Below are 13,804 nucleotides of genomic sequence, written 5' to 3'. Positions count from 1 at the left end.
TAAAGAAGATAAGGAACAACTGAGAAAAAAATCTATAAGTTTTTTATATTAACCTATGTATTTAACACTTCTGGTACTCTTTATTTTGTTTTGTGGCTTTGAGTTAATTTCTGCCACAATTTCTTTGCCTTATTGTTGCTTCCCCTTTCCCTTTCTTAGTGCTGTTATTTTCATATATATATTACACCTTTATATATTATAAGCCCAGTACTACAATTTTATTACTACTTTTTTGTGCTATTGTCTTTTTAATCCATTAAGAGAAGAAAAAAGGAAAAATATATATTTATACTGTCTCTTATGATTACCTAAATAATTATCTGTATGAATACTGTCTGCTTCTTCATGTGGATTGAAGTTCACATCTAATTTCACTTCTTTTCAGCCTGAAGAACTTCCTTTGGTATTTCTTGTAACGCAGATCTGCAAGCCACAAATTATCTCACTTTGTTTATCTGGGAATTTCCTTATTTCACCTTCTTTTTTTATTTATTTGAAGAAGAGTAGCTCTGAGCTAACATCCACTGCCAATCCTCCTCTTTTTGCTGAGGAAGACTGGCCCTGAGCTAACATCCATGCCCATCTTCCTCTACTTTCTATGTGGGATGCCTACCACAGCATGGCTTGCCAAGCAGTGCTATGTCCATACCTGGGATCTGAACTGGCGAACCCCGGGCCACTGAAGTGCAACATGTGCACTTAACCACTGCACTACCGGGCCAGCCCTCACCTTCATTTTTGAAGGATAGTTTAGTTTTGTAGAATTCTTGGTTGAATTTTTTTTCTTTCAGCGCTTTGTGTGTATCATCCCACTGCTTTCTGTCCTCCATTGTTCTGATGAGAAATCAGCTGTTCGTCAGTTAGTCAAATTGGGGTGTCTTTGCATGTGATGAGTTGTTTTTCTTTTACTGGTTTCAAAATTTCTCTTTGTCTTTCAACAGTTTGACTGTTGTGTATAGTTATGTATCTCTGTGTTTGTCATACTTGGAGTTTCTTAAGCTTCTTGGATGTATGGGTTCATTTTTTTTTAATCAAATTTGGGAAGTTTTTGGTCATTATTTATTTGAGCTTTTTTCCTTCCCAACTTTTTCTCCTCTTCTCTGGTACTCCATTGTGTGTTTATTAGTAGAGTTAATGATGTCCCACATATCTCTCATGTTTCTTCTTTTTGCTTTCAGCTCTTCCTTTTGGATAATCCCTATTGCTCTATGTTCAAGTTTGCTGATTCTTCAGCTAGCACAGTGAGCCCTTTCATTTTATTTTTCATTTAGGCTTTTGTACTTTTCAACTCCGGAATTTCTTTCTTTCTTTCTTTTTTTTAATACTTAGTCGTTGATGAGTCATCCTCATCCATTCTTTTAATTCTTAAATGTTCTTTGCTCTAGTTCCTTTAACATATTTTTAATAGCAGCTTTGAAGTTCTTGTCTGCTAAGTTCACACACGGGTCAGACTTTCTTATGTCTTTGGATGTCTCATAATTTTTTGTTGAAAACTAGAAATGTTACATACTGTATTATAGCAAATATGGATTCTGACCTTTCCCTGGCTTGTTGCTATTGTTTTTGTTGTTTAATGACTTGCCTGAACTAACTTTTTGGAGTGTGTTTCCCTCCCAGCATGTTACTCCTGAAGTCACTACTCACAGTCTTTTTTCTTTTAAAAAATTTTTGTGCCCAGCTTTCTGGGGATTGCCCCTAGGTCACTATATCTTAGTGGTCTTCTAATGATTGATTACAGGTTGTTCCTAAATACCTCGAGCCAGTAAGTGCTTCACCATTTTTCTTTGAATCTATCTGTGGTTTGGGGAATATTTTCAAATTTTAGGAGTTTAAAGTTTGTCCCGCATTCAGCCAGAGACTAGTCTTCAAAGATCTTCTCTGGTATCTCTTGAGCAGGAGCAGCCTTGTGCATGCACACAACCTTTCTGACCACCAAGGATGAATATGCACTTAAGGCCCTCTTTGGCTGTCTCTGTCCTAGGATCTTCATGTTAAATTTCTACCTGGCCTGCCATTTTGTTGCCTGTCCCAACTAATATTGCTGGGATAATAGCCCTCTTTGATGGTTTGCTACTGAGAGCACTCTTATTTTTGACAATGTTCTTGGGCATAGATTTTTCTATTACCTGCTCCAAATAAAGTCAGCCCCTCTTGTGGGGGGTGTGGTGCTAATCTTTCTGGTCTGCCTTATCTGCTCAAGGCGGAATGTCTGAGCCACAAACCCAGCAGTGTGGATGGTGATGCAAGTAACCTCTAGCTGAAATACCACAATTCTTAGTGTGATTTAATAGATTTTCTTGAATAAATGCTTCTCACTTTTTTGTATGTCCTTTGATCAATTTTCAGAGACTTTAGTTATTTTTGACAATCTTTTCTTGTTTTTTTTTTTTTATTGGTTTTAGGGGAGAGAATTTGCTGAGCTCTTCACAGAGCCATTTTGGGAGCTCTGGCCTCTTTTTATTCTTTTTAACCTTCTTCCAGTCTGTTGTCACACTGCAGCCAGTGGGCACTCCCTAACCCCCGAAAACCCTCAAAGCCAGTCATTTCACCTTCAATCTTAAAAGTCTTCAAGTGCCTTTATGTTGATTACAGAATAAAAAACAAAAATTCTGACATGGTCTAAAATTGTGTGGCTATCCTTCCTATATAGTTTTATCTTGCATGAATCTGATCATTCTCTTGCCCCTCATTCTGGACAATATCTAGTCACTAACTAGCCTCAATCTCTGGAGCGCTTTGCCTGTTATTCCTTATGAATCAAGGCTCTGACTTGTGGCATAAGCATTGACTATGGAATCTAAGGGATGTGAGTTTGCATTTCTCTTTTAGCTATATGACTTTGAGTAATGTGCTAACTTTTATGAGTTTCTTCTGAAATAGGGTGATGGACAAATAATGTTTCATAATGTGCCTGTTAGGCTTGAGATAATGTATGTAAAGCCATTAGCACAGTGCTTTGTATCTAGGAAGCAGAGTCACGTGTCACTTAATAACTGGGGTACTTTCTGAGAAATGCGTCGTTACGTGATTTTTTTGTTGTGTGAACATCATAGAGTGTCCTCATACAAATCTAGATGGTATAGCCTACTACATAGATAGGCTGTATGGTACTGATCTTATGGGACCACTGTTGTATATGTGCTGTCATTGACTGAAATGTCATTATGCAGCACATGACTGTCTCTTAGTTCCCCACCTGATATTCTCTTTCCATCATATTTTTGAGTAAGCAGTTAATATGAAATATCTTTATGCACAAGTAGAATCATTACAGCTGCATCATTCCATTAGTTTTCTGAGTAAAGTTTATATCTGAATTTCAGTTGCGTTTCAACACATTTACTGAATACCTCCTAACTAGTTTGTAGCCCTCACTAACTTTTTAAAAATGTGCTTTTAGTTGAAATATAGCACATTAAGAGTATTACCTTTAAATCAAGAAAAGTTTCTTTTTCCCTCTGGAATGAGACTATTAAGACTTTCCATTTTTTTTATTTTGAGAAAATTTCAAACTTGTAGAATAGAAGCAAAAATAGTACAATGAAGTCCTGTACACTTCAACCACAAAACAATTGATTGTTTTAGGAAATTTAACATTAGTACATTTCTGTTAAATAATTTGGCAGTCTGGCAAATATTGGCAGGTTTTCCAATAATGTCTTTATAGCATTTTTCCAAACTGATGATTCTAGAATCATGCATTTTATGTAGTTATCCTGTCTCTTTATTCTCATATAATCTAGATCACTTCCTTAACCTTTCTTTGACTTTTATGACAGATATTGTCAAAGGCCAGTTGTTTTCTAGAATGTTCCTCAATTTGGTTCTATTTCCTCATAATTTTGTTCAGGTTATGCTTTTTTTTGGGCAGGCATTCTCTGTAGGAGGATCTACATAAAAGATGTATGTCCTTTCCAGTGCATAACATATGTGATGCCCATTTGTTCCCTTATTGACGATGTTAACTTAGATGATGTGGTTAAGGTGGTGTCCACCAAGTTTATTTCCTCTACAGTTATCATTTCTCCCTCTGTCATTAATAAGTAATTTATAGGGAAATAAGTTGAGACAGTGTAAATATCCTGTTTTCTGTTTTCCAATAAATGTTGATTAAATGGTTTTTGCATCTGTGATAATGCTTGCCTGAATCTTTTATTACCATGTTGGTGGCAAAAAGGTAGATCATTAAAAGTTTTTAACAATTTCTAGGGGTTTCAGTTTTAGTGTTCTGAGAGAGCTTTTACTATTAGTGATAGTTATAAAATACTTGGCTATTAATCTGCTTATGTCATGGGTTATTGTTTATATGATTTTTAGGTTCATGTACTGGACAGACTGGGGAGAAGTACCAAAGATAGAACGTGCTGGAATGGATGGTTCAAGTCGCTTCATTATAATAAACACTGAAATTTACTGGCCAAATGGACTAACTTTGGATTATGAGGAACGGAAGCTTTATTGGGCAGATGCAAAACTTAATTTCATCCACAAATCAAATCTGGATGGAACAAATCGGTAAGATTGCCTTATAAATTTATAAACTACATGATGTCTTGACATAATAATCAAATTATAAAGCCTAATTTTATTAGGAAGAATTAGTGTATTTTTGGCTAAATATCACAGAGGAAGAAGAATAGACTTTTAGTTTGCTCTTAAAAGAGGTAACTACATTTCTCATCTATCTTGGTAGCATTTAGAATTTATGGATTTGTATTTTCTCCTTCTTTACTCTGAGTTAATATATTACTTCAGTGATTCTTAACCAGAGATAGTACTTCTGCTCTCTCCCAGAGTGTGTGGAAATGTGTGGAGAATTTTGGTTAACATAAGGACTAGAGTGCTACTGGCACTTTAGCTCCTGTAGGGTCAGGGATACTAAACATTCTGCAATGTGCTGGACGCCCAATAGAACAAAGAGTGATTCTACTCAGAATTGGTCATAGAGCCACTCGGTGCTGCTCGTGGAAGCTCATTTGATAAATCTCTAGACTAGGACAGGGTTGGCCAACTTTTTCTGTAAAGGACCAGACAGTAAATATTTTAGACTTTGTGGGCCGTATGATCCCTCTTGCAACTACTTACCTCTGCTGTTGTGGCGTGAAAGCAGCTATAGATAACACGTAAGGGAATGGCATGGCTGTGTTCCAGTAAAACTTTATTTATAAAACATAGTGAGCTGGTGAGCTGTAGTTTGCTGACCACTGGAGTAGGAGAAGACCTACTGCATGTATGCTACACCCCAGTATTCAAGGAAGACATAGTTATAATATGTAAAAATGGAATTTCTACCCAGATCATAGTCATGTATAGAGATATTTTTTAGTTACTTGACTGTTTCTTAAATGAGCAAGTTGGTTGTTCTCTTAGAAACACGAAAACTGGCCCCAAATTATGTATTTTTAAATTGGGATGTTACCATTATTTTCTGCAAACCAGATGGCCTCTAGTAGTTCTAGAAAGGAGATAAGACCACAGCTCTGGGTATTTGAGGCATTGATTCCAAAGCATCACTTTGGAGAAAGGGATCCTGGCACGGTGGCTTCGAGTGGCCCCTCAGTGAAGCTTTCCTCCTCGCCTCCCAACTCCACGGCATGCGACTCCTGCAGATCAGGTGCCACCTGCATCTCTGGGCACAACTTCTGGGTTCTGTGCCCACCTCGGAAGCCTCCCAGTTGCCCCGAGCAGTGGACTGAGCCTCCAGCTGATGCCTGCAAACCCATCACATTCCCAGGTTCATATCTTTAGACAGTTTGTATTTACGTTCTTGTGTTTGAATGATTATTTGGGTTTTTAGTGGTCTCATTCTAAGACCCCTCTAGAAACAGAGACCCTTAGGTAGTTGAAGGAATTTTTCAAAGTGTGAACAGTATAAGTTACCTGAACTGTGAATAAGGAAGCATTTAGAAGTATTGAAAACTGGGAAAGCTTTAAAGAACTTATTCAGATAAACTTTTTGTAATCATGGAGTTGGAGTATTTTTTGCCTTGTTTCAAAGAGTGAAATGACTTAATAACAAGAAGGTTTAAAAACAGCTAGAGGGGCCGGCCCTGTGGCTGAGTGGTTAAGTTTGCGCGCTCTGCTTTGGTGGCCCAGGGGTTCGCCAGTTCGGATCCTGGGTGCCGACATCGTGTGGCTCATTAGGCCATGCTGAGGCAGCATCCCACATGCCACAACTAGAAGGACCAACAACTAAAAAAAAAAAAAAAAATACAACTATGTACCAGGGGGCTTTGGGCAGAAAAAGGAAAAATAAAATCTTTAAAAACAACTAGAAATAAGTGTCACAAAAGGTAATAAGTATATGATGAATATAAAGGCATAACTACTGTGTTTGAACTTCAGATTTGGCTTTGAGAGGGATGTTAGGAAGTGAATATGATCATGTCATAGTTAAAAAACCCCACAAAACTCCCTTGGAATACCCACACAAAAACCAGTGAAACTAGATAGCAAATCCACAAACATATCATAAAACTGTCAGGCATCCAGAAATGAATGCAGGTCAGGGCAGACCACTAACAGCCAGAAGACCTCCATTGTATTACTATTTATGCAAAAGTAAGCAGAGAGAGTGAATGGGTTGTCTCATAGAATGTAAAAGCAGGAGACCTTCAAAATAGCCTCAGCTACTTACTAGACAGTGTGGTGGACTATATTAAGAGCAGCAGCTGAAATGAGAGGGTGAGGGCTTGCTTGCTGCAATATCAGGTGAGTCCACTGTGTGAAGACAGAAGAGGATACAGCAGTCCAGCTGCACAGAGTTCTTGGAATGGTCCTGCTAAGGTGCTCTACCAGGACAGGGCGCCACACTGAATAGAAACAAAATTGAATAGAATAGTAACATCAAAATTGAGCAGAATAGGTAAAATTGAGATGAACAAAAGGGGAAGGAAAGAGAAAGTTCAGATAAGGATGATGAGAGGAACAGCTGGGACATCTCAGAAAGCAAGCTACCATAGTTTTTAACATTACATGATGACAACAACAGGAGGGTGATTTCTGTAACATTAGAAAAAACTACCTTGAATACCACCTTCTTCTAGAAGTTCAGGAAAACTAATTTCACATAAACATGGGAAACATCAAAGTATCAGTAAAATCTCATTTAAGTTTTTTTAATAAAGAATGTCTTGGGGCTGGCCCCATGGCGGAGTGGTTAAGTTCGCGCACTCCGCTGCAGGCGGCCCAGTGTTTCATCAGTTCGAATCCTGGGTGCGGACATGGCACTGCTCATCAAACCATGCTGAGGCAGCATCCCACATGCCACAACTAGAAGGACCCACAACTAAGAATATACAACAATGTACTGGGGGGCTTTGGGGGGAAAAAGGAAAAAAATTTAAAAAAAAAATCTTACATGTATCACAGTATTTTAAGCTGATCAATTTGAATGCATACTTAAGCTCTGCGTTTTTACTTCCCCACACACATTTAACGTTTCTGATGTCACAGTTTACATCTTTTTACCTTGTGTACTCATTAGCACACTATTGTAGTTATAGTTATTTTTACTGTTACTACTTTTGTCTTTTAACCTTCACGTTAGGTTTATAAGTGATTTACCCACTACCATTACAACATTAGAGTAGTCTGAATTTAACCGTATATTTACCTTTACCAGTGAGATCTATACTTTAATATGTTTTCCTGTTACTAATTAGCACCCTTTTGTTTCAGCTTGAAGAAATCTTTTTAACGTTTCTTGTAAGGCTGGTTTCATAATGATGAGCTTCTTAAGCTTTTGCTTCTCTGGAAAACCCTTTCTCTCTCCTTCCATTCTGAAGGACAACTTTGCTGGGTGGAATATTCTTGGTTGGCAGATGTGTTTTTCTTTCAGCAGTTTGAATATATCGTTTCACTTTGTTCTGGCCTGCAGTTTCTGCTGATAGTCTTATGGGGGTTCCCTTGTGTGAAACAAGTTGCTTTTCTTTTGCCACTTTTAAGATTCTGTCCTTGTCTTTAACTTGACAATTTAATTATAATGTGTCTTGTTGTGGGTCCTTTTGGATTAATTTTATTTGGAAGCTTCTGGGCTTACTGGATCTGGACGTTTATTTTTTTCTCCCAGGTTAGGGAAATTTTCAGCCATTTTCTTTGAATAAGCTTTCTGCCTCTTTATGTCTTCTCCTTTTGGGACCCCATCGTGTGAGTGGTGGTCCACTTGATGGTGTCCTGTAAGTCCTTTATACTGTCTTCACTTTCTTTCATTCTTTTTGTTTTTGCTTCTCTGAGTGGATGAATTTCACTGTCCTGTCTTTGAGTTTGCTAATCCTTTCATCTGCTTGATCTAGTGTGCTGTTCTACCCCTCTATTGAATTTTTCACTTCAGGTATTGTATTTTTCAGCTCTGTGATTTCTGTTTGATATTTTCGTATATTTTCAATCTCTTTGTTGTCACTTTGTTACCACATTGTTCTCCTGACTTTGGTGAGTATCTGTGACCTTTATTTTGAATTCTTTATCAGGTAAATCCATTTTATAAGGTCTGTTTCTGGAGTTTTATCTTGTTCTTTTGTTTGGACCGTATTCCCTTGTTTCTTCATTGTCCTTGACTCTTTGTGTTGGTTTCTGCACATTAGATGAAACAGCTACCTCTAACAGTCTTGACAAAGTGGCCTCATATAGAAGATGAACCTTAGTAGTCTGCCTGGCCTGAGCTCTTGGTTGTCTCTCAAACCTTTGTGATCATCCAAGCTGCTGTCTTTGTTCTTACTGGCTCCCAGTACTTGAGGATCTGCCAGGATTTGTCAAGTGTTCCAAAGGGGAAGATCACACTCAGCACCTAGATGCAGGCTGTTTGGAACCCAGATCCCCAGGCAGCAGCTTGGAAACTATATAGTTAGGGCCTTTCCATGGAGAAATTTGGAGATGGGCTTTTTTTTCTTGTGTCCTCTGCACTGGACCTGGGTATATAGCCGTGGAAGAGGTTGCTCCTGTACCTATTAAGAACTGCTTCATTGTTTGCTACAGTACAGTGGGACTTGTGAATACAAGCGCCATTGACTTTCAGAGCTAGGCAGTCCAGGGGCCCATCCAATGGGTGGCATCCGCAAAACCTGGGGCACCAGATGTGTGTACAAGCTGCTTCCATGGAGATATTGGTGCTTTGGAGTGGAATAGAGGAAGAAGGCAGAGGTGGTGTCTGCTGGCTTCCCCAGTATCCTGGGATGACTGCAGTCAGCCTCTGGAAGTCTGATAAATTAGAACCCTGACTATTAGACAGCAGCTTTTAAAGTATGAAAATAGAGCTTTTTCAGGGAAGGACTGTGAGATGGGCAATTCTGACTGCTCCTTCTGCACTGAGCTCTGCTGGGATAGATGTCTTATGTAAGCCTCACGGTAACCAAAAGCAAAACCCTACAGTAGTACACAAGAGATTAATAGAAAGGAATCTAAACATAACACTACAGAAAATCATCAGATCACAAAAAGAGAGCAAGAGAAGAAGAAAGGAACAAATGAGATACAAAACAGCCAAAAAACAATGAACAAAATGGCGATAGTAAGTCCATACCCATCAGTAATTACTTTATGTGGAAATGGACTAAATTCTCCAGTGAAAACACAGAGTGGCTGGCTGAATGGATAAAAACAGAAGACTCAACTATGTGCTTCCTACAAGCGACTCGCTTCAGATTTAAGAAAACACACACTCTGAAAGTGAAGGAATGGAAAAATATATTCCATGTGAATGGAAACCAAAAGAAAACAGGGGTAGCTATACTTACATCAGACAAAATACACTTTATGCCAAAGACTGTAATGAGAGACAAAGAAGGTCGTTACATAATGATAATGGGATCAGTCCAGCAAGAGGATATAACTTTGTAAATATTTATACACCCAACATAGGAGCACCTAAATATATAATGCAATAGTGAATGAGCAAAAATGATCTTTACATAGAAGTTGAAAAGGAGGAAAAATTTAAACCAAAAAGAAATGTAAAAAGTTAAAAGAGAAATGGACAAGTATTGAAGATAGGCAAAGAGGAAAGAACACACAGATAGTAAGACTCTTTTAGGAAAATAACCAAAGCAAAGGAACAGAACAAATATTAAAAACTATAATTCAGGAAAAATTTCTTAAAAGAAGATTTGAAACTGCAGAGAGCACTGTGTATCTGCGAATATAAACCAGAGCAAACACCACCAAGACATTCTAGTAAGATTATTCTATAGAAAAAGAAAAAAATTCTCTGGACTTCTAAGAAAAACAGTAAATGACTTAAAAAAGAAATAAAATTAGAGTAGTATCAGACTTTCTCACAGGACACTCCCTGTCAGAATAAAATGGACTAGTATTTTTAAGATACTCCAAGTAAGAAAATGTGAGCCAATGTTTTTTTTATCCAGCAAAACTGACTTTCTCGTATAAAGCCATAGACAAACTTTTATCAACGTGCAAGAAGTGAAGAAATACTGTTTCCCTGACTCATTCCTGAAAAATGTACTAGTGATTAAGCTTTAGATAACCAAAATGGTGATCGAGATATCAAAATAAGGTGTGGTGAGGAGCATTAAACATGTAATTGCTTAGAGAAAACTAAAGGAGGGTTAAAATTGAGAGAGTATAATATCTAATGGCTATGTTTTTAGATAATGTAAATATACTACTACTGTAAAAAATTGGAGCAGGGATAGAGATACTCCATGCAAAAATTTTGTTAAACTCTTTGTATTAACTACAGTGGTGTACTGATTGATACAGTCATGTGTTGTATAACGATCTTTCAGTCAACGACAGACTGCATACATGGTGGTGGTCCTGTAGCATTAGTACCATATATCCTAGGTGTGTAGTAGGCTGTACCATCTAGGTTTGCGTAAGTACACTCTATGATCTTCATACAATGATGAAATCACCTAAGGATGCATTTCTCAGAACATGTCCCTGTTGTTGAGGGACATGTGGCATAGTAATATTCACTGAGGGTTTTTTTTGAGACTGTTTATAATGTTGGATCAAGTAAGTGAGTAATTACAAGATATATTAATTCTATTGATGTTGCATATGCAGGATTCTTCGTGTGGAAGAAAGGAAATAGAGATGTAATACTATAGAGGTTAAGAAAGAGAAACTGGTAATTCTGAGTTTTAATTGAAATTACTGGTATGAGCTCATTAGATATTTTATGTTACAAAAATACGTACACACAAATGTGAATATGTATTTTTATTTCCTAACTATGACCACTGAAGAGGACTAGAAATAAAAAGCACCAAGATTGGAATCTTGGAAAACCATTCCACCTTAAAAGAAATCATATCTTTCAGGTGAAATGGTTGATTCTAAGTTTCTGGCAAGAAATGTACAAGATGAGCTGGAACATTGTCATACCAGAGAGCAAGGAAGCTATTACAGACTACTAAGGTTATTTTAGAAAGCCTGGAGAGATGACTTAAAAAGCCTCTCACTGGTCAGAGATTGATAGAAGCCCATGAAGTGTGTTTAAATTCTTCAGATCATAATGATGTTTTAAAAAGGAAGTGGTCGTTTTCAGAGGATGATGGGGAACCAATTCGTTACCTTCAATTTTGGTAATAAAGAGAAAGAATCAAGGAGTTTACCTTCCCTTTCCTATATGAGTAAACCAGTAGCTAACAGAATAGTAGATACAACAAAGCTATTCCAGCTAATAAATGAAAAAAATGATATGATGACAATATCAGCATTTTATAACTTCCAGTGAACTATTGGATCTAGGCAGTGAACCTCAATGGCTGCTAACATCACAATAAGAAAAAGAACAGACATTATTTGCATCCTTATGGAAGAAAAGAACACCACTTTTCATCTTGCCAAAGGGATCAATCTAATGTGAGTTCGATGAAACTTGAAATTTGCAGGAAAGTCAGAGGACAGAAACATGTTGAACTGCACCATAAGTATGAATCAGCAGATCTGGACATACGGGTCAAATATCCCAGGTCCTTCAATACATAAACCGTAATGAATGATGAGGGAACCTGTAGATTAAAAGAAACTGAGAATGGGGGCTGGCCCCGTGGCTGAGTGGTTAAGTTCTTGCGCTCCGCTGCAGGCAGCCCAGTGTTTCGTCGGTTTGAATCCTGGGTGTGGACATGGCACTGCTCATCAAGCCACACTGAGGTGGCGTCCCACATGCCACAACTAGAAGGACCCACAACTAAGAACATGCAACTATGTACAGGGGGGGGCGCTTTGGGGAGAAAAAGAAAAAAAATAAAATAAAATCTTTAAAAAAAAAAACACTGAGAATGAGGTTAAGGGAAGGACGATAAATAGGCTGAGCAAAGGAGATTTTTAGATCAGTGAAAATACTCTCTATGAGACTCTAATGATGGATACATATCATTATGCATTTGTGCAAAGCCGTGGAATGTACAATACCGAGAGTGACCCCTAAGGTAAACTATGGACTTTGGGTGACTATGAGGTGTCAATTGTAGGTTCATAAATTGTAACAAATGTACCACTCTATTGGAGCATGTTGAGAATAGGGGAAGCTATGCATGTGTGGGGGTATATGGGACATTTTGTGCCTTCCCCTCAATTTTGCTGTGAACCTAAAACTGCTCTAAAAAAGTGAAGTCGTAAAAAAAAGCCTTAAAAGACATAGGAAATACAAACGATAGGTAGGCAAGACGAAACCATTTTTCTACGAATGCACACTTGGGTAATGAAAGTATAGAGAAGTGTAAGGAAGTGGCTACTCTAAAGTCAGAATAATGGTTAGTTTTGTGGAGAGGAAGGGATTGGGACAGGCTCCACGAAGGGCCTTCTGAGATGGTTGGCAAAGTTCTTTCTTGATCTGGATGAAGGTTTACAGGGTGTTTGCCATGTAGTAACTCATCAAGTTATACCTTTGTCTTATGTAGTTTTCTCTGTATCTGCTTTATTTTATAATAAAAACTTTAAAAACAAGTTATCTGTAAGCTTCCCAGGAGCTAGAGTAAAATGAGTTACCAGCACACATTACTGGAAAGGTGGAAACTTATGAGTACTTCACAAGAGAAGTTTTTCATCATATTGAGAAGAAAGTTTTCCTTTTTTTTTTCTGGTCAGGAAGATTGGCCCTTAGTTAATGTCTGTTGCCAATCTTCCTCTTTTTGCTTAAGCAAGATTGTCCCTGAGCTAACATCCGTGCCGGTCTTCCTCTGTTTTGTATATGGGACACTACCATAGCATGGCTTGTTGAGCGGTGTATACATCCACACCTGGGATTGAACCTCTGAACCCCAGGCCACCAAAGTGGAGCGTGCAAATGAGAAGAAATTTTTCATAAGGAGTCAGTAAGGAATGTAATGGGTAGCAGTGTAATTCTTAGCATTTTCTTTGTGTGTTTATTTCGTATTGCTTTTCCATCGTGGTCTTTGTTTAAAATTGGGGGCATACTTCCGTAAAGATAACTCTATAAATGATTAAGCTAATGTTATTGAAGATGATAATCTTCTGGAACTTAAAGTAAGTACCCAGGGAAGGATAAACTCTATATCCCTTAAATGGTCTTCCTTTAACATCACTATTCTAATTTTTGCTTTTGATAAGATCATGTAGTAGAGTACAGTACCTAGCACTTATTAGGTCTTCAGTTAAGTCTCAGATGATATTATTTATTATAGAATAAGAATTATGTGTTATTCTGTATGAAAAAGGTGCTTTCCATCAGTCATCGGCAAGGCATGAGCTTTTCGCTGCTCTTCCAGTGATAATGGATTTGTCCTTAAACTTCTACACTTTCTGAATTCCTTTTGAGATGAATACCAATGCATTTGCCAAAAAGCCATCCAGACAGTTTAAGGATGCAATCAGGTCTTGG

At 37.8% G+C, this 13,804-nt stretch overlaps 1 protein-coding gene across 2 annotated transcripts in view; it reads left to right on the top strand.

The window, feature by feature from the left end:
- The window catches only part of LRP6 (LDL receptor related protein 6), a 176,387-nt gene that overhangs the window by 76,483 nt on the left and 86,100 nt on the right, over positions 1-13,804 (top strand). Inside the window, exon 3 of one of the 2 annotated variants that reach the window (XM_044775138.2) lies at positions 4,318-4,515. The exons of the other annotated variant lie outside the window; for it this stretch is intronic. Coding sequence (XP_044631073.1) covers positions 4,318-4,515 — 198 coding nt within the window. The remainder of the gene's footprint in view (positions 1-4,317; positions 4,516-13,804) is intronic. 2 annotated transcript variants of the gene reach the window in all.

Source organism: Equus asinus, chromosome 22, assembly GCF_041296235.1.
Source record: "Equus asinus isolate D_3611 breed Donkey chromosome 22, EquAss-T2T_v2, whole genome shotgun sequence".
NCBI lineage: Eukaryota > Metazoa > Chordata > Mammalia > Perissodactyla > Equidae > Equus > Equus asinus.
The sequence above is the reverse complement of the archived record's forward strand: the minus strand, read 5'-3'. Positions and strand labels throughout refer to the sequence as shown.